The sequence below is a fragment of the Apis laboriosa genome, unplaced genomic scaffold (genome assembly GCF_014066325.1).
Source record: "Apis laboriosa isolate Shangri-la unplaced genomic scaffold, ASM1406632v1 scaffold84_cov144, whole genome shotgun sequence".
In the NCBI taxonomy this organism is placed as follows: domain Eukaryota; kingdom Metazoa; phylum Arthropoda; class Insecta; order Hymenoptera; family Apidae; genus Apis; species Apis laboriosa.
Genome location: NW_025224606.1, coordinates 486,140 through 507,421, shown reverse-complemented (window position 1 = coordinate 507,421; position 21,282 = coordinate 486,140). Strand labels below are relative to the sequence as shown.

Sequence of the window (21,282 nt, the reverse complement as noted above, 5' to 3'; positions counted from 1 at the left end):
ATATTTTAAATTAAATGAAAAATAATAAATTTTAATTTAAAAAATATTTGACATATAGGCACCGCAAGAAATAGTAGATTGGAATACAGATCACTAAACGGCAGATACAAGAATGATTACGATTTCCAAATTGATATCAAAACCATGGCCGATAATGGAATCATTTTCTATACGGCGGATCATACTAATCAGAATTTAATAGCTTTATATGTCAACAATGGAAAGGTAAAATATTAATTTGACATAAAATGTCGAAAAAGCATCGAAATCAAATTTTCATATAATTTAAATTGATCTTTAAAAAATTTTTTAACATAATTATTATTAATTCGTGCATAAAAAATTTAAAAAACTATATACGTCATTTTCACATATTTTAAATTTTTATTAAGTTGCATTATAAGTTTGATTGTGGAAGTGGACCAGCTCTCTTAATTAGCGACACGAAAATAAATGACAACAAATGGCATATCGTGATATTTAAAAGGAAAGGAAACTATGGACAATTAATTGTTGATGAAGATGAAGCAGTTACAGGATATTCTCAAGGAACGATAGAAGTTATAAATGTTAGTCCTCCATTCTATGTAGGAGGAATACTTCAAAACATGTCTAGTAAAGTTCTTGATATGATTGTAAGTAAATTAGTACATAAATTATATATTTAAAAATATATATACTTGTAACAATTTTTAACAATTTTTTAAAAATTGCTCTCAGGGTATGAACGATACATTTAAAGGATGTTTAGGAAACTTTATGGTGAATGGACAACCAGTTAGTGAACCTACAAATAAAGTTGGTATAATTCCATGTTCAAAACAAGTTGAAGAAGGATTATTCTTTTTTCCGGGTAATGGTAGCAATCTATATAAACCAAGTGCGTATCACATAATGATATATACTGATAATAATTGATTAAGTATTATTAAAATTTAATATAACAAATTTTAATTATAAAATATTATTCTTAGTGGATAATTTCGGTATCGGTAGAACAGTTGACATTCAAATGGAAATTAAACCTCGTTCAACATCCGGTCTCTTATTATATATTGGTGGGAAACGAGATTATTTGATCTTGGAAATGATTAATGGAACTGTGACATTCCTTGTTAAAACGCATAAAGGTTTAATAAAAACCTCTTTTGAACCAACATATTCGAGTTCTTTATGCGATGGGAAATGGCACAATATTCGAGGTAATATTTAAATTTAGTTTACAATATTATAATATTATTAATAATATATGATTACATTTTAATAAGATCAAAATTCAATAGTAAACATAAAGATTATAACTACAGAATAGAATTTTTCTTCAAAGAATTGATTCTACGAAATGAGAAAATAAGAAAATATAATTAGGGCAAGTGAAATAAACGCAATATGTTTAGTTAATGATGCAATGATTGAAAACATTTTTCAAAAGAATAAAAAAAATAATAATAATTATGTGGCAAAAAAAATTTTATTTTCGATAATTTTCATTTTATCTTTATGAAGATTCCAATGGACATATCAATGCTAATAGATTGTTGAGATTAATCCATTTAATGAATTCAAATATAATATAAATTGAACTTTATTATATATATAATAATTTTAAAAATTTTATTAATAATTATTTAATAAATCATATTAAATAACTATTGATAATATATGTATTAGTAAAATTATATAATATATAAACTAGATTATTAAAATAAATCCGACATTTACATTTATTTGAATATAAAATCAAAAGAATTTTTATAATTTATTAATATTGCTCATAACTAATGTTATGAGATGAAAAGTACAAAAAATAAATTTTTTTATTGCATTTTTATTCTATAATTATTTTTATATCATTCTTTTAATTATCACTACTATGATATATTGCTTTTATCCTACTATTTTTAATTATTTTTATTTTCTTTTCTTATTTATTATTAAAATTATTAAAAATTATTAAAAATTATTAAAAATTATTAAAAATTAAAATATTGAATAATTGATGAAAAATAAGGATGAGATATTAAAATTTAACCGAATATTATTATTATATACTTGTTTTCTTTTCATAAAAAATATTAATGAAAAGTTAATATAAAATTAATATATTTTTTGTACAGCTGTTAAACAGAAGAATGTCGTACTCTTATCAGTAGATTATAAAGCAGCCGCGCCAGGAATTGGCGGTAAAAATGTAGCGGGAAGTCTCATGAGCCATCAAATCTTTATCGGTGGACATCCATTGCTTGGAAAGAGATTACGGGGAAGTATTTCACAAACACAATATGTTGGATGCATTACTAAGATTCAAATCAACATGAAATCTATAAATCTAGATCCTGAGCATGCTCATGGACATGTTATAACAGGCATATGCTCAACGATATAATTTTTAACAATTTCAATTATGAAAATGCACTTAAAATTAATTAATGTTGTAATTTTCTTTTTTAATAATAATCTTCCAATTCATTTTTAAGTGCTATTAAAAAAAAACAAATCATGAATACAATGAATATATAAAATTATTATATAATTTTCGCTCATTTTTATGAAAATGTTATATTAGTATTTTAAATATCTAAGATAATTGTTCAAAAATAATTGAAAATAAATTAAAATTATCGCATATTAAGTGCCATATCTCAGGGCCCAGCCATCGATGTATTAAAATTTTGAGAAAACTATATATCTTTTAATATTTTTCGATAAATATGCAAAAAAAAAATAAAATTTTCAATAAATAAAATTTTATTTCAATGCACAAAAGACTGAACGTAGGTTTTTCCACTTCTTATTGTGGAAAATAAAACGTATTCCCTACTGTGCATCCATCAATGGCTATTTAAACTCGAATAAGTTAAGTTATAATTCATATTAAGGGAATTAAAAGTTTTTGAAAAGATAATACAAAGACAATACATCAATGATAGTTATTCAAAATGCACTGTAATACATAACCAAAGAAAATTATCTTATATCATAATAAAAATCATAAGTTTTATAATATTGTTAAAAGATTTTGTATCTTTTTTTGTAAACATAAAAATATTTAGAAAAATTAAAACACAAATTAAATAAAAATATTTACGTATAGGATATATTTTTTTTTAAATTTTACGTTATTCATATTTAGTGGGAATATAATACTTTTCATTTATTTTGTCATTTTATTGCATTTTATTGCATTCTTCGTGGTGACACACCGACGCTAGATCCTGAAAATTTTACAGCATGCGCGAATATATGTAAAATAAACTATTATATCAAATGATTTACAATACATAAAATCAAATTTATTATGAATATAACAACTATCAATTTGTATATAAAATTGTGTACAATTTTTGCATTAAAAAAGCTCTGAGAAAAAATAATTTTCAATATTTAATGCATTGAGTGCTATTAATAAATATAAAATTATATTGTAAAAATTTTTTAATTTCTTATTTGTATTAATTTTGTAATGTATTATTTGTATTATTTTTTATCATTTTTTTTTCAATATTATCAAGAAAGTCAATAATATTTAATAATTAAACATACATATAAACATATAATATATTATGTATATAGAAATAATATATAAATATACATATATGTGTATAATCCAATATAAAAAATTAATTTTTAATAATTTTTGTTACAAAATATATGTGACTACAAAATGTAGAAACTACTTAGTACTCAATGTATTAAAATTCTATATTTTCAAAGCTATTGAAAAATGTTACATAAATAAAGATAAAAAGAATTATATGTAAACATAACTCATAATTAACATTAATGTCCAAAATAAAATATGTAATATTGCCTCATGTATTAGTATATATTAAGATAAGAAGCTGCGTTATACAAAAGTCTTACATTCAAAGATAAATAATGCAATTTAAAAAAAAACTAACTTATTTTGCAGAAACAAGTAAAGATTCAAAAAACTAACTTATTTTTAATGCATTTGTGCAAAGACAAAAAAGCAGAACTTTATTATATATTTACTTAAAAATAGCTAAAGGATCGAATGTTCTACACTTATTCTTGATATTATACATATTTTTTATACAATCAATTTCAAAAAAAATGATATTAAAAAAATTCATTTTTTCATTAATTTCATTATCATATGCTATAGTTTAAACTAATATTTGTATTATTTTGTGAAAATAGCATTCTTATCTTGTATAAATTGTAAACGATATATATGTTCGCTCAGAGTATATTAATTTATTCAAACAATCGTTGTATAGGATGTTTATTTCATACGCACTTTGAGGTGTTTTATTAAAATCATATAAATAATGTTGGGAAAAGAAGAAATTTTTCTTCATTCTGATATTTGATACTTATTTTTTAGAACACATTCAAATCTTAATAGTAGCAATTACCATATTGATAATTTCTATATTTTTTCTTTCTTACTTTTCTAAAGCATTATAATAAAACACTTACAGACTTCTATATGTAAAAAATTTCCTGAAATAGTTGACAAATAGTTGATTTATCAGATGATAAACAAAAAATTCGATTTATAAAAATGTACATGGAATTATGCAAAAAAAATAGTTTACTATTTATCACGCAATTTCAGGAATTTCTCAATGAAATAGTATATCACAGTGTAATGATTCAGACATTCAATTAGTTTTTTGTGTGTGGCAATTGCGTCTGTACAATTGTTTATCACAAGAGGCATGTCATTTGTTTCTTTCAATACTTTTAGAAAGATATCCTGCGGTAATTGCAAGATAAATTATGCAAATATTCCAATATCTGCATATAAGTACTAAGATATTCCATGCATTTTCAAGGTTAATCACGATGAATATAACAAAAAAGATGGACATCAAAATATCTTGGCATGCATGGTACATTGGTAAAAAATTTTATTCTATGCCATGTGCAAAAATCATCACTAATCCAGGTTCAACCATCATATCTTCTGGCATATGTGTATTATCACAATAAAGAACTAACACTGCTTGTTTACCAGGGACTCTTTTACAAACATAATTATCATATTGTCTTCTAGAATTTTGTCTGGTTTCAAGGGAATTTAATCCTGGAGGCCATTTCCTTTCATGACAATTTTCCATTAATTCATCAATTACATGAGGTGGGCAATTATATTCCGATAAAGTTCTTTTTATCATAGTCTGTAATAAATAATAATAAATAAATAAATTTATGTTTATAGAATTTTATGTTTATAATTAGTTTATAGAATTAATTAATAATATAAATTTATGAATTACAGTACCTGTAATAACTCATCAGGAGTGGAAATCATTCCTCCCCATCTTGTTACTCTTGCTCTAGGCAGAGTAGCAGACCATCTTACAACTTCGTCTCTTTCCATCTGATCAGCAATTGCACGCATTGCAGGATTTGAAACTCTCAATGCTCTCATAAAATCTTTTAAAAGATGTATTTCTCTCTTATGTTCATTTATTTGAAGTTGTTGTTCACCTAATTCACGTTTCATATCAGCAAGTTTTTGTTGTTGGGAATGTATAATGTTTCTAAGTTCTCTCACACAATTATGATCTTTTAATTCATTTTTGGGAATAATAAGACTACATCCTTGTTCACAAAGCATTGGTCTCTTAGGATTATATTCACATTGCTCCAAATGTGACACTAAACTGTCAAGCTTAACTATGACTTGACATCCATACATAATGTTATCACAACTAATACAAAGGCGGGCCAATAGATTTCGAAGTATTCTTGGAACTGCTCTAAGCTGAGCAGATGTAATTGGTGTACGATCCAGTGGACAGGTAGGTTGTCTATTTATCCATTCATTAATACATGTACGACAAAAGGCATGTTCACATACAGGTGCCTGCAACATATTGTTCACCTACCAGTTTTTAAGCTAAGCTATATATTTTACAGAATTTAGTATTAAATTTTAAAATATATAATAAATATAAAATATTATTCTACATAATTTATTAAAAAGCAAAATAAAATTATTAAAAAATCTATATCAATCTTATTCATAGTAAATAAAATCAAAATAGTAATATTTATAGGCATTTTGACAGAACGGAAGTCGTAAATTTAAGCGATTGACATTATAAAATCAATATTAGATATTTTAACCAATATCTTTTATAAATTAAATTGTTGAACATAATGTAAAAACAATTATCGGTACACATTTGACAATATTTAATAATCAATAGAAAATATAATAATCATAAAAATAAAATTTTAACGAAAGTAAATCGGTAAAAAGTTAGGTTAGATTTGTGTAAATGTATAAAACTAGTTTATTAAAAATATTTAATCATAAATGGACGAAACAGAAATAATACCTGCACAGGATCCTCAAGGACTCCAGAGCATATTGGACAAACTAATTCTTCATCAACTTCTCCTTGAAAGCGGTTCACATCGAACCCCATAATGTGAACTGAGTACAATAACTCGTCTTCGTATGTAGCGACGAGCCTCTCCTGTAAAACTGTAGATCCAGAATCACAAATTCGATGGCGTACGACGTGAAAGCTCCAGAAGTATACCGTTACTTTCCTTGAGTAGCACGCAACGTGACAATAGTCACTTAACGCATATGTATCAACGCATATCGCAATTCTATTTGTTCTAAATTTAATGATTTTCACTATATACAATTATTATAAATCATCATAAAGTTGAATCAAATTTTTTATCAGCTTAAGCTTCAATCAGCTTAAATTTTTTAAAATTCATCTTTTAAATTTTTTCGAGGAAAAGAAAAAATGATTATTCTTATGATTCGTATGATTATCGATATATTAAATTTTACAGAATCGTATATAATATTAATAAATTTTAAAATATATATAATTATATTTTAACAACTATTATAATGAAGTTACTATTATAAGTTATTATAATTATTATAATATATTTTCACTATTATAATGAATTTTATTAATATCTTTACTATTATAATTAAAAATTTTTTAATATATAATAAAAATATAATAAAAACAATTAAAAAAATTGTAATTCACTTTCGGATTTAATTGCATTTTATTTAGTTGCATTATACTGCATCTGGTGAATTTAATACACTTTCATTTTAATATATGTTCATCTCGAAATAATTCATATTTATCTAATGATAAAATATTTTTGATAATATTCATTAATATTTAAAATAAAAATTCTTCACATTAACAATTATTTATTTTTAAATATAGCTTTAAAATAATTGTTTTTTCTTTTCTTATTATTTATTTATAATATTATAATAATAATTTTGATTTTTAATAAGTTTAAAATTATTTAAATAAATCAATAACGATTTAATTGATCAAATATTTTGAATATAAAATACAATATAAAGAAAATGAATCATTTATAACTTTCATTTTCATTATCTTTTAATAATATCTTATTTTTCGTTTGATCATTCACGAAAAATTTATATAGTTAGATAAATCTATCTACTATCAATATACTATCTACTATCAATATAACTATAAATCTATCAAACATATCTACTATCCTAATTTTTGACCCTATCGAACATGATAAACGTCCTCAGAATTAATTGTTAGCTTATATGTTTTGATAAGACCAGAGAACCGTAAAAAGATAATACAATTGAAAAAGTAAATCAGTATTAGACTTAATATTATAGAATAAGTTTAGTAAATTACAAAGTGAATATGACTGAAAGAAAAATTTCTATCAACGAAATACAAGGTACACATTTATATTTTAAAAATCGTTTTATTCTCCATATGTTATACATTCATATATTATATTAGTTTGAAAATTCAAAATCAGAAAAAATATTATAATTTCCTAAAGTATTTTAAATCTATTATAGAATAATTTTTAACAATATTTTCATTATATTACAAAAAAATCATTTAAAACAACAAATTTTGAGTAATTTAATTTTATTATTATTAATTATATAAATAATATTAAATAAAATATTATTTAAATATTTTTATAAATAAATATCAAATATTATTTAAAAAATATATCATAAGAATTTAAACTTCGATAATGTGATACCTCATCGAAAACTGATTCGAGTATTTTTGATTATATTTTACGAATAAAGAACATATATGATATAATGATAAAATTTTGATAAACAAAAAAATTATATCAAAAATTTTTTTCTTTAAATTGAACGCTAAATTTTGAATAAAAAGTTGTTATATTAAAAAATCTTGCTTAAAATTGAACTATTTCATTGATATTGAATTGTTCATTGATAAGTTTTAATGCAATATTGGGCAGAACAATTTGGGTCAAATTGTTTTATTCTCAGTTTAATTAAATGTTTGATTGAATCGTGACTTAATTCAAGAAAAATAAATTACTATAACAGTTTCTCAATATTAATAGCTAAAATTATATTTTACTTTTCTTTTTACTATTTCTTGTGATATGATAATAATAAACGATACTTTAATTTCACAATTGATTTTCCTTAAAAAAAAAATCTTCTTTTCATTTAATTATCTCTAATATATATCAGAGTATAAGCATTATTTACATTTTATATATAAAATAGATATTATTATATTAAAAAATATGCATTTTTAAAAACTTAACAAATATTGTATACGTGAAATTTAATCTTTTTCATGATTTAAGTTACATGAATTTAATTAAAATATCACCAATAAAAACTTGCAGTTAAAAACTAAGATTTAAAATAATAGCACAAATGTTATTGTGTTATACGAACGTTACCACTGTTTCTACTATTAAATGTTTTTCAGATCATCCGGACAATGACGCGGAGGAAAATCAAAAGGTAAATATACTGAATATATTACTATCGATATTGATATCGAAACGATTCATTAATGATAAAAATATAATTTTTCTATCTATGCGTAATATATCATAATAGAGTGATGAATTAACATTATTTTAAAATAATTTATTATGAAAATTATAAAATTATAAATTTGCTAAATACTAATTATCTATATATAATTTAAAATTAAATTAATATATTTTATTATTTTTTGTTCTCCATCGCGCAATAACATCAAATCTAATGAATCGATATTATAATTTTTTTTATAAATTAATTTAATTTTAAAATTATTTAATAATAAGAAAGTGAATATTTTAATGAGTTACACATTTAAATTACACATTCATATGTTCATATCGATTGTTATCATTTCATTTTCATAACGAGTGTCGGTAAATATCTTTGCTAACATTAAGGAATAGAAATACAAATTTGATTAACCAATAAAACTGTTTTTCGAAAATTATATGAAAATAATTTTAATTTGTTTTTTTCAATAATTCATCAAAAAAAATTATATAGCTAATAAAAAGAGAAACTAAGAATAATTTTCGCTTAAATTATGTATACGTATGCCAACAAGAAATACTTTCACTGAGTTGAACTTTGTACATAAGAGGAAGAATATAAAAATGATAAAATTTTAAAGTGGAAGATTATATGTTATTTAAAAAAATATATTTATAATTCTTAAATAAATATATTGAAAAAAAAATTTATTCAATATTATAAATCACTTTTCTACGATATTAACGAGTTTAGTTTAGCAAAATAATATCATGGCATTTTAAACGGAAATTGATATCAAATTTCACTTTTTTTCACATTTAAACGTTTTTTTTTTTTATCTATTATATCTTATTTTCTTAAAAACTTATGATATTCGTTATCATTTGAAATAAAAAAATAATTGCGTATTGAAAATATCAACGGATTTAAAGTAATCTTGACGATTAAATGCGAATTAAATGAATAGATTAATCTATTTTTTATCTTAATAAACATTTGATATTTATTACAATTGATATTTATACAATTGTCAAAATACAATAGTAATTACACAACTATAAATTATGCAAATATTGGCTGCAACTTTATTATAAGAAAAATCATTACATAAGTTTCCTCTTTCGTAACAATATACAATTCTTTGCGTGTTACAATATATTCACTATATTCTATAATTCATTATATATATTTGAAATATTTCAAATATAGCACATATATTTAGCAATATATATAGCACATATATATTATCATCTGAAAATTTTTCTTTGAAAAGCCATTGCTATACTAACGCCACTACAATATTATATTTTGCGCAGTACGGTTTATCAATGTACAGGTGTCTTTTTAGTATAAAATTAAATTGCTCATAACTTATTAAATAAAATTCTAACTACTAAACTAAAATTTTTGCATACTAACTTTCGTATTTATTTTGGTAATCAACACTTTAAAAAAATTTTCTATGAATATACTCAATATACAAAATAAATATTCAATTCAAATTTTTAATCTAGAATTTATAGTTTTTAAAATTTTGATAAAATACAATCATTTAATTTTAAATAATTTTAAAAAATTTTTAAATTAAAAATATAATCATTTAATAATTAAATATAATCATTTAAAAAATATGAAATTTCACAAATTTTAATCTTCTATACATAATTCATATTTAATTAGGAATTAAGAATTTAATTTCACTTGTACTTGAAAAATTTTCAAAATTGATTTATTTAAAAACAAAGTCTCAAATGAAAAAATTTTATTTTTTCTTTTCATTTTATTTTTCCATAAGAAATCTCCAGTCATATATATGAAATGGAACATTTTAAATATATTTAAAAAAGAAAAACACGAATTGAATTTCAATGTTACTTATTTATAAAATTCATCATTTTCCTAAATCTTTTAAACGTTACATCGTATTTACGTTGGAAATATAAATCTATAAATTCTTACTTTAAGTAAGAAGATTTCATAGATATTATCTTAGATTACAATGATAAAATGTTAGATTATAACGATGTTTCATAATGAAATTGAAGTTTAAACTAAAATAAGTAAAATAACATTTCAAAAAATATATTTCAAAATATTGCATTCAATTAATATCTTATTATATTTTATAAAATATTTTTTATATTTTATAAAATATAAATTTCTATAAGTTATTAAATAGCAATTTATATCTTTAGCATAAAGGAAATAATATAACAATATAATTTATCAATTAATAGTATTTTATCGAAATATAATATTTAATAAATATTTTAAGATCCATTATTACGTTAATATATTTTATTTATTTTATCAGTACACATAATTTTTTTAAATATATTTTTTAAAAATAGAAATTATGAAAGAGAATTTCAAGAAATTGGTTAATATTTATATAATATAATATATAATAATTTCTTTTACTTTTATTTTTCAGCTAAGATTAATGTTACAATATTCATTATTTATAGTACTATGATAAAAGTAAATATTATTAAATTATGAAATTCTTTTTTGTTTCTATTTTGTTCAATTGATATTTGTGATATGTTTATAATATTTATTTTTATTATTATAATATTTATGCAAAATATTGAAAAATATTATAAAATTTTGAAAAAATTCACTCATTAAAAATATTCTCTATTATATATATCTTTTTGCAATATTATATTTTTTTTTCAATAATTTTCCTATTAAATTTTTGTATCAATATTATAATATTCAAACTTGTATATTTTATTCTATACTTTACATTTTTTTTTTTTAATGATTGAACTGTAAAAATATTAAAGCAATTATTTAATATTTAATTCGAACATAATAAATATTTTAATATGTATTTTCTCTTTCATGTTTAAAAATAACTAATTGGTTAAAAATAATTCAATAGGAAAGTCAATTAATTCATTTAAAAAATATAAAGAAAAAGATTGTCAAATCTTCAATAAATCTTCCTGAAACAAATGTAGATGTCGAAAGAAATTTTTCGTTGATCAATGAGTATTAATCTTTTAAAAAATCAACTTAACAGTAAATGCATTGTAAATTTATGAGAGTAAAACCTAAAATCTAATGCAATATAATAGTGAAATTTTTTTAAATATTCTAAAGAAAAATAATAAAATTTTAAATAATAGAATAAAAATGTTTATATTAAAAAAAAAGAAATATAATATAATTAAATTAATTAAATTTGTATAATTAAATAATTTTTTATAAAAAAACTGTTATGTTTTAATAATTAGATCTTTTTTCACAATTAAATTATTATTAATGAAATTTTATTTAAATTAAACCGCAAGTTAATTTTGATTATATTTATAAATTTAATTTCAAAAATGTTTTTAAAAATTATAAGTCATCTGATTATTATAATCAATATAAAAATCAATGATGAAAAGGAATTTTACAATTTATAATTTGTAATTTATTAAATCACTGATATTATTAATTGTAAATTATGCAAGAGGATATTTTAAATATGAATTTATCAAGAAAGAAAGAAAAATAGATTTTTGAAATAGAAAAGTATAATAAATATTTTCATTTTTTTAACTGATAAAAAATACTGAAAGTAAATTTTGCTTCAAAATTAAGAAAATGGTAAAATGGTAAAATGGATATTTCAAATGTATATTTTAAGACCAGCTATATAAATAAATATTCATTAAAGTATATGAAAAATATAAAAATATAAAAAATATAAAAAAACAAATATTAATAATAATAATATTATATAATAATAAACTATTTACGATTTTATATTTTAATATTATAACAATACAATGTTTTAGACAATATTTTAAAGATACATTATTATATATAATATAATAAAATTCAATCTATTCTCCGATATCTAAAAAATTTAGAAATAATAATCTTCGATTTTTTATTATTTCGTTTCAATCAAACGGAAAGATAATATTTTATTTACAACGAAAATAAAAAATAAATAAAGTACAATAATGTCTTAAGTTATATGATTCTATATTTAATTCTATTCTATATAATAATGTAGCAGTTATATGATTTTTGTAACTAACGGTTCATTATCATTACTTAATAAAAACGATTATCAATCATATAATTCCTTTTTATTAACATAATTTAAACATAATTAATTTAAAAAAAATTAAATTCTTAAAATAAAATATAATAAAAATAATTTTTATTTATTTATTTTTTTTTTTAGAAATATATTCATAATATTCATAATTTGCTGACGAAAATGAGACCAAACACGATAATCAAAATGATTTTAAATTGTAAATTAATATTGTAAATTTATATTCCGTTTATTCTTTTTTTTCTATGATTCTTTATTATTTTTTTTATTACTTTTTCTTGTTCAATTGAATATTTTTTCTTGAAAATGAATATATCAAAATTTTTTCGAAATACAAAATCCAAGAGTAATCATTCGCTTCATTGATTAAAAATTGTGTTTTTATAATTAACAGAAGCTACTACAGAACTCTTGACATTTATGGAAACACTATTGTATTTGTCCATGATTTAAAATGTAATAAAATATAATAAGATATAAAATAATAGGTATCATTAAAAAATGTAAAAATATTAATAAGAAATTATAAAATAAATTATAAAATAAAATAATATCTATAAGTAATATTAAATAGATTAAATATTAACTAGATTACAAGTACTTATATATTTCTAAAAAATTTTGATGTAAAAAAATTTACATTATTATATTATAGAAAGCACATTTTATAGAAAAAGACACAAAATATTTAAAATACAATAGTTATTATAATACCTAAATAAATTTCTATTTAAACTCCTGTCTATTTAATGTTAAATATTAAAATTTATATAATTTTAAAAAAATAAATTTTTTTTATGTTATCTCATCACAAACAGTGTTGGATATATTTTAAATAAAAAATATATATTGAAATATAATTATTATTATTGTTTACATAATTATTATATTATTATTTATATAATTAAATATAACATAGTTATATATTATTATAATTATTGAAATAAATTGTTACATTTTATAAATAAAATTTATAAATATTACTTTTGTGACTATTATTTAACAAAGAATATTAAATCAAAAATAAAAAAACAATATATTTATTCGAAAAATAAACTTTTTATATTTTTTAATTGATTTAAATTTTGATGAATAAACATTAAATAAATATTAATCCGTTACTATGATAAATTTTAGGATCGCAATTGTAGAATAAATAAAATTTTATTAAGATAATATTTACATAATTATTTATAATTATATTGCACGTAAAAAATAAAAAAAACATTTATTTCAATTAATAATATTTCCAAATTTATATTATATTATAATTATAATTATATTATAATATAATATAAATTTATATTAAATATATAAATTTATATTAAAAAGTATATAATTGAAATAGTTATTATATATATATTTGTAAAATCAATTAAATATTTAATTTTTATTTAGTTTTTATTTAGTTTTTAATTAATATTTGAAATAAATTTAATAAATTTTATTTAAATAAAAATTAATGTCTAATAAATAAAAAAATATTTCTATGCAAATATTTTTATTTCTTATTTCAAATATTTTAATAATTATTTTTTAATAATCGTCTATAGAAATATTTCAATGTTTTAATATCTTTTTCAAATTATTTCAAATTTTTCTGATATTTGTTTTATAAAAATTTTTCGTTTATATTATTTCTTTATAAACGCTATCTGAACACAATTCAGTTTATATGTAGCTAACATGCTATTCGTATTAAAAGGGAGGGGGGAGGACTTTCACATTGTACCAACTATTACGCGAGTCATACAACTACCTAGCAATGTTCGTCAATGCCATCGTCAGACTTAATCGTGATACTTACATATTGTAGGTACGCAACAAAATCAACAGTACAGTTTCAACTACCAACGGCGGCGAATATTATTCTTTTTCGAATAGATTTAAATAGTACGATCTAAATTTTACGATTAAAATATAAATATATTTTAAATTATTATTATAAAATATTAATTAATATATTAAAATATTATAATACATATTATAATACATATTAATATAATTAAAATATTAATATAAAATTAAATATTACGAAATATAATTTAAATATTGTGATGTGTGTTTCTAATTTCTCTTTTCCTTTTATGAAATATATTTTATCTGGAATGTAAATATTTTTATTTTTAATGCAATTAATCCAATATATTTTTCAATGGTATATATTTTTCATATGTGAAACTTTTTTAAATACGTTTTATATAAATTTTGAAATAATTAATACGATTTGTGTCAAATAATCAACGATTACAATGGTTGTGGAAAGTACGACAGATACGAAGGTAGAAATATTTTTCGATTTCTTCTTATTTTATCTCGATAATATATAGATATAACATGCAATAAATAATGACAAGTTGATATTAATCAGTAATAATTTGATTCCTCTTTAAATTTGTGAGTGAAAAAATTTTCGATTAATCATATGGATTTTCTTTCTTACTATCTTTATCCTAATTATGTTTATTTCATTTTTTTTCTTTCTTAACATCATATTTCTAAAAAATATATATTGATTTTTCATAAAAACAAAAAAAATGTATATTGTTTTTTAATTGAAAACAATATTTTATTATTATCAATATTATATTCAATATTAACATTTTTTTTATGAAAAATTAAAACAAAACAATATATATTTTCTCTTTTTCTTTTTCATAGAAAATATTCATTTCAATTTGAATTTTACAAAATAGATTTTAAATTAATACTCTATTTTTGCTTTTTTATTAATTATTATTATATATAATTATTAAATATACATACGTACAGAGTATATAAAAAGTAAATCTAAGAATATGCGTATTCTATACTTATATATTTATAGCGTTTCTATACTTCTAAATCTGAAGATCTGTAAATAAAAGTGTATACATAAATGATTTTGACCTCAAAATTCAAAGTTAAATTTTCTTTTTATTTTATAGTATTCTACTCATTAGAAAGATAAAAAATCTCAAAGAAATTATAAGTTGCAAGTTAATTATTATAAGCTGACTTGAAAAAAAATATTAAATTTCCATTAGTTTTTTTGAATTTATTTTATTTAATAATAATATAATATTTATATATAATAATATAATATTTTATATAATTTTAGTTGTTCGAATTTGTTTTATTCATAACTTGTTTATATTTTTCAGTCAATGAGAAGAAAAATAGAAAAATATATTTCAGATTTATAATTATATATATATCTCATATTGTAAACAATGCTAACTAATATTAGAAAAAGTCTGTTCTACACATAGTACTAGCAGACCATAATAGTAATACTCTCTCTCTTCTCTCTTCTCATTTACAATAACAAAGCGAAAATTAGATACATTTGAAAAGAGATCTGAGATCATTAATTGTGAATGGAATATTTCCGTGAATAGAATAAATTCATTTCATAGATATCTTTGCTATTTCTGTGCTTGATCATCCTTTATTTTCGACAAATTTTTTTACAATTTTTTTTTCTTGCTCGATATTTAAACAACACTCTATTTTTAAAAATCTTTATATATATTAAAACACATGTATGCATCAGGTCAAGCAATAAATTTAAGTCACTAAAACCTAAAATATTATTCTATCATTTTTAATTTTGTCAACCATTGAGTTAAATTCATCAGTTGAATTGATACATATATTGCAATATGTTTCAATGTTTTAGAAATGCGAGTTCGATCTTGTTTAAATAGTGAAAAAAAAGAAAAAGAAAAAAGAAAAAAAGAAAAGATATATAAAGATATATAAAGAAATGGATATATATAATGATAGATCTGGGATAAATCTATGGGATGTATCCAATAAATATTATTTTTCTAACGAAAGAATGTAAATAGATTATAAATAAAATAAATTCGAAAATAGAATTTTAATATTTTTTCCTTTTTTAGGAAAAAAAGTTAAGTTTTGATCCATAATTTCTTTGAAATTTTTTAATTTTACTAAAAAATAAATAGAATACAATAAAAAAATGTTTGAACTTGATTTTCGAAATATTTTTGGCGGATAAATTTTTAAATCAAAATAAGGAAAAGCTGATATAGAAATCTCGATTGAAACTTATTTATTAAATTATACTATTAATTATTAAATTATACTATAACAATTAATAATTGTTATAATTGTAATAAATAAAATCTGTGTTAGACAAATGTGACAGAAATAGAGTGTGACGGTTCTATTTTGTCACATTTGGTATTATCTCCATTTCGTTTTATCTATTATAAATTTAAATTGCTTGTAATTTAATAAATAACTCAAACAAATGTTTTATATATCAATTTTTGTATTTATTTTAATTAATTTAAAAATTCCATAAATATATTAATTCTCTCTCTTTTTCTATATATATATATTTCTTGAAAGTTTACAAAATGTATCATAATTCATTGATTATATTATGACATGATCTTGATACAATATAAAGATAGTATTGAGAAATTTTTTCTAAATAATTTTATTTTATTACGTATTAATATTTTTAGGTTTTTTCCATTTTTCAGTTTTGTCAATATTTTCATAATAAATAATCATTTAAATCTGTAAAATTTTTCTTTTATCTCATTTTTTTGTAAATAATAAAAATTAAATTCACTGAATCATTATTGTTGATATTTATAAGGATCTCCTCAATTTTAATAATTACCATTTTTATCATGTTTTTATGTCATCATAATTTCTACAGAAATAGCAAAAATATTAAAAATTTATAAACGAATCGTTATACGGCTAATTTCAATTCATGGTTTATTTAAAGAATATTGCTAACTTATCTCATTTCTAATTATTTGAGTAAGATAAGTTTGAATAAGCAAAAAAGAAATAGATAAAAAAATATATCCGTATGTTTTCAATTTTATGTTCATGAAAAATTTTTTGTAACAAAATAATAATAAATAAATAATTATAAATTAAAATTATATTAATTATTAAAATTGTATTATTAAACTTAAGGTAAAAAAAATAGATTTTTGAAATATATAAATAGAAAATAAATATTTTTCGAATGATTTAAGATTTTTCGAATGACTTTTTTAAAAATAAAAATGATATTTTTTATGATATTATGATATATTTTAATAATATTTTTTAGAAAAAAAAATAATATTTCAAATCTATATTTTAATTTCATCTTATACAAATAATATTATGAATAGATAAGTATTCAAAGAAATATAAAGAAAAAATACTTCAAATAAACAATTTTTAACTTTAACATTATTACAGTGCAATTATCATTGCACTATATACTAGAAATAGCATGAGTGGGACATATTAAACGAGATATTGTAATCATCTTGAATCTAGTGAATTTTATTATTATATATTTTTATGACATCTTCAATCATATTTTTAAAAATTATTATCAATTTATATGCAGTATATTACAAAAATACTGATTGAAACTACTTATATTTAATAGAAAATACTTATTTATTAATTTATAAGTAATTTATTATTTGTATTAGATGAAGTGAGAGATTATGTGATAAAGATTGCTCTATTTCCACCCCATTTCGTCTGTATAAAATACATAATACAAACTTCAATTGCTTAATAACTTATAAATCTTAATCATCTTAAGCATCATAAAAATCTTAATCAATATTTTTTATATATCAATTTTTATATATCAATTTTATATATCAATTTATATAATATTTATTTTGGTTTCTAGATTCGATCATTTAAAAAAGATATTCCATAAATATATTATCACTCTATAATGATAACAAATAATTGTTTTTCATATTTCAAAATAAAATTCTTCTATTTTTTGAAAAGAGTTTGTGAAACATTGTTATCTTCTTGTGAAACATTGTTATTTATTTATTTATTTCTTATATTTTCTATTTATTTCTTAATTAATCAAAATAATAATATAAAATATTAAGTATAATATCTTTAGTAACTGAACGATTTAAATTTTTAACGTCATATTTGTCACATTTATAAAAAAAAATAGAAAAATGAACGGAATATTCCATTTATCGGACGATCACATGATAATTATGTAATGTAGCAGACTTTTTCCTTCTTACATTATTGTTGAATAATTCTGGAAATTGAATATTACTAATTTTAATATAAAATATAAGATTTAATGCAAAATTGTATTTATGTAATTTAAAAAAAAAATATTATAATTATAATATCTAAAAAAAATAATAATTAAAAAATTAATATCATTGTAATTATTTATGTTGTTTTATTACACTCATATCCTATTCAATATAATCAATTTATGAATGAGAGAAAATGCATCTTTTTAAGAATTAAAGATTAAAGTAGATAAATATAAAATGAAACTTATTTAACTATTAATTAACTATTAATATCATGGCATCATTATTATAGTGAAATAATTAATCTTTCTAATGATAGAAATTAAAACTAGAATAATTATTTATATAGCTTTTTTGTTATTTTATCCTACAAAAATATGCTATTTAAGTATGTCATTTCTTTCTTATAAAGAATAGTTCAGATAATATCAAATATTATCATCTCATTTTGTGTTATTATTATTAATAGCAAAAAATTTACTAGATAAAATTGAATAGTTTCAGAATGGGAAAATTTTGATATTACAATTTTTTTTTTTTTGAATAAATATAAAGGATATATAAAAAATAATTTTATTGACTAAGAAATAAAAAATAAAAAATAGAGCATAATTCCTCCGATGCTTTTTGTGTTTTAATTAAAATAAATATCTTATTAATTCTAATTATAAAATTTAAATATTTTCAAATATTATATTTTCTTATAAATATAATTTATATTTTAGTTTCATTTTCCTCAGTTTTATTCAATTGTATATTATAATTATATAATTATATGAAAAATTCTTTGTTTGACAAAATAATAAACAAACATTAATAATGAGAAATTAATTTTTTATTATTGTATTTATTATTAAAACTACAAATAAATGTAATTAATTGTTATTTCAAATAAGAATAATTTTTTAATTTTTTTTAATTTTAATTGTATTTCAAATAGCGATGTAAATAATTGAAAATTGTGTGTGATCTATTTTACAATAAAGAAAAATGAATTCTTTTTAATTAATGTAGATAGTAACAACGAAGTTAATCGAATCACATAAAATATACTAGTATTCTTTTCGATTTTACAAATTCATACAAACAAACTCGAAACTTTATAAAACAGATTATACAGTATATCACTATTACTTTATTTCTATCATTTTTCAGAAGATGAAGTATCCCAAATCGATATTTTTCATCGTTAGCAATGAATTCTGCGAAAGATTCTCTTATTATGGAATGCGTAGTACGTAAAAAAATTCAATATTCATTTTTCTCATTATTTTTTCTTTTTTTTTATTTTTTTGAGTAAAATTTCAGAATAATAAAATCCTTGATATTTACGTTCTTTATGTATCTTTAATTTATGTAATTTTCATTTGATAGCAATTTGTAATACTCATTTTCAGATACCATTTAATATTATTAATAATTTGTTTATTTAGCCATATTGACGCTTTATCTAAAGAATCAACTGATGTACAGTTCTAATACATCTACCGTAATATATCATATTTTCTCGATGATGGTGTATTTTTTCCCTCTATTTGGTGCGATGCTGGCAGATTCTTTATTAGGAAAATTTCGCACGATATTCTATTTAAGTATTGTCTACGCCATAGGACAAATTCTATTATCTTTAAGTGCGGCACCTCCCTTGGGATTACCAAATAGGTAAGACTAATTTTTTATTTTTAATTTTCATTCTTAATTTAATAAATTTTCTTATCAGAATTGTTTCTAAAATTTTCATTAATTAGTGCAAAAACAATATTATTGTTTTATTAATTTTATATCTATACAATGCATATATATAGTTTTAAATAATTATCATAACAAGATAAATCATAACATATATCATAATATATCATAACAAGGAAAAGAAATATAAAAAAATATTTTTTAATTTTTATTATCATAACAAAACATTTTAAAAAATAAATAATAAAAATAAAATAAAAAAAAATTCTTTAGATAAATAGTTTTATTTAAGTTGAATATTCTATTTTTATCCTCGATGTACATAAAATTAATTTGATTTAATTAATTTGTCTAAAAGTTTATGATTATTAAAAAGAGTAATTATTTGATTATTATTTTTATTCGTCAAAATTTTATCAACATTATTATAATTTTAAATGTAATTAATAGTTTACATCTATGTTGAATATTGTAGCGGCATTCCTAAGAGATATTCAATTCTATTCTTTTTTACCAATCTCACAAAAAAGTATGGCTATATCTTTTTAGCTATTTTTAATTGTTTTTATTTATAATAATTATTTTTAATTGTTTTTATTTAGCTATTTTAATTGTTTTACAAAATAATAGAAAAATATTTTCTTTTTTTTTGTTATAAAAAAAAAAAATAA

At 19.4% G+C, this 21,282-nt stretch overlaps 3 protein-coding genes across 8 annotated transcripts in view; 2 read left to right on the top strand and 1 right to left on the bottom strand.

Moving 5' to 3' along the window:
• LOC122719556 (laminin subunit alpha) overlaps positions 1 to 2,503 on the top strand; it is a 44,406-nt gene extending 41,903 nt beyond the window's left edge. The window contains exons 17-21 of the mRNA XM_043945483.1: positions 59 to 225; positions 393 to 635; positions 721 to 880; positions 975 to 1,202; positions 2,118 to 2,503. Coding sequence (XP_043801418.1) covers positions 59 to 225; positions 393 to 635; positions 721 to 880; positions 975 to 1,202; positions 2,118 to 2,386 — 1,067 coding nt within the window. The 3' untranslated portion in view covers positions 2,387 to 2,503. The remainder of the gene's footprint in view (positions 1 to 58; positions 226 to 392; positions 636 to 720; positions 881 to 974; positions 1,203 to 2,117) is intronic.
• Positions 2,504 to 3,650: 1,147 nt separating this feature from the next.
• On the bottom strand, positions 3,651 to 6,533 carry LOC122719568 (E3 ubiquitin-protein ligase NRDP1). Of its 2 annotated transcripts, none has more exons than XM_043945504.1 (3): positions 6,321 to 6,533; positions 5,255 to 5,860; positions 3,651 to 5,150 (listed from the first exon to the last, which is right to left on the bottom strand). In XM_043945504.1, the coding sequence occupies exons 1-3, from the start codon at positions 6,408 to 6,410 to the stop codon at positions 4,881 to 4,883; spliced, it is 966 nt and encodes a 321-aa protein (XP_043801439.1). In that variant the 5' UTR covers positions 6,411 to 6,533; the 3' UTR covers positions 3,651 to 4,880. The 2 variants fall into 2 exon arrangements, with proteins under 2 accessions (XP_043801439.1, XP_043801440.1); XM_043945505.1 differs by having other exon boundaries at positions 5,255 to 5,842.
• A 1,068-nt stretch (positions 6,534 to 7,601) lies between these two features.
• The window catches only part of LOC122719583 (peptide transporter family 1), a 29,121-nt gene continuing 15,440 nt past the window's right edge, over positions 7,602 to 21,282 (top strand). The window contains exons 1-4 of one of the 5 annotated variants that reach the window (XM_043945523.1): positions 7,650 to 7,701; positions 8,742 to 8,776; positions 20,081 to 20,156; positions 20,356 to 20,584. In XM_043945523.1, coding sequence (XP_043801458.1) covers positions 7,665 to 7,701; positions 8,742 to 8,776; positions 20,081 to 20,156; positions 20,356 to 20,584 — 377 coding nt within the window. In that variant the 5' untranslated portion in view covers positions 7,650 to 7,664. Of the gene's footprint in view, positions 7,702 to 8,741; positions 8,777 to 14,962; positions 15,143 to 20,077; positions 20,157 to 20,355; positions 20,585 to 21,282 lie in introns of those variants that run through there. The other 4 variants (XM_043945522.1, XM_043945527.1, XM_043945526.1 and 1 more) reach the window with 4 other exon arrangements.

Coding starts and splice junctions, on each gene's coding strand:
- LOC122719568 (XM_043945504.1), bottom strand. CDS start 6,410: ATGGGGTTCGATGTGAACCGCTTTCAAGGAGAAGTTGATGAAGAATTA. Junction 5,861..6,320: donor TCCTTGAGGATCCTGTGCAG/GTATTATTTCTG, acceptor AAAAACTGGTAG/GTGAACAATATGTTGCAGGC. Junction 5,151..5,254: donor CTCCTGATGAGTTATTACAG/GTACTGTAATTC, acceptor TATTTATTACAG/ACTATGATAAAAAGAACTTT.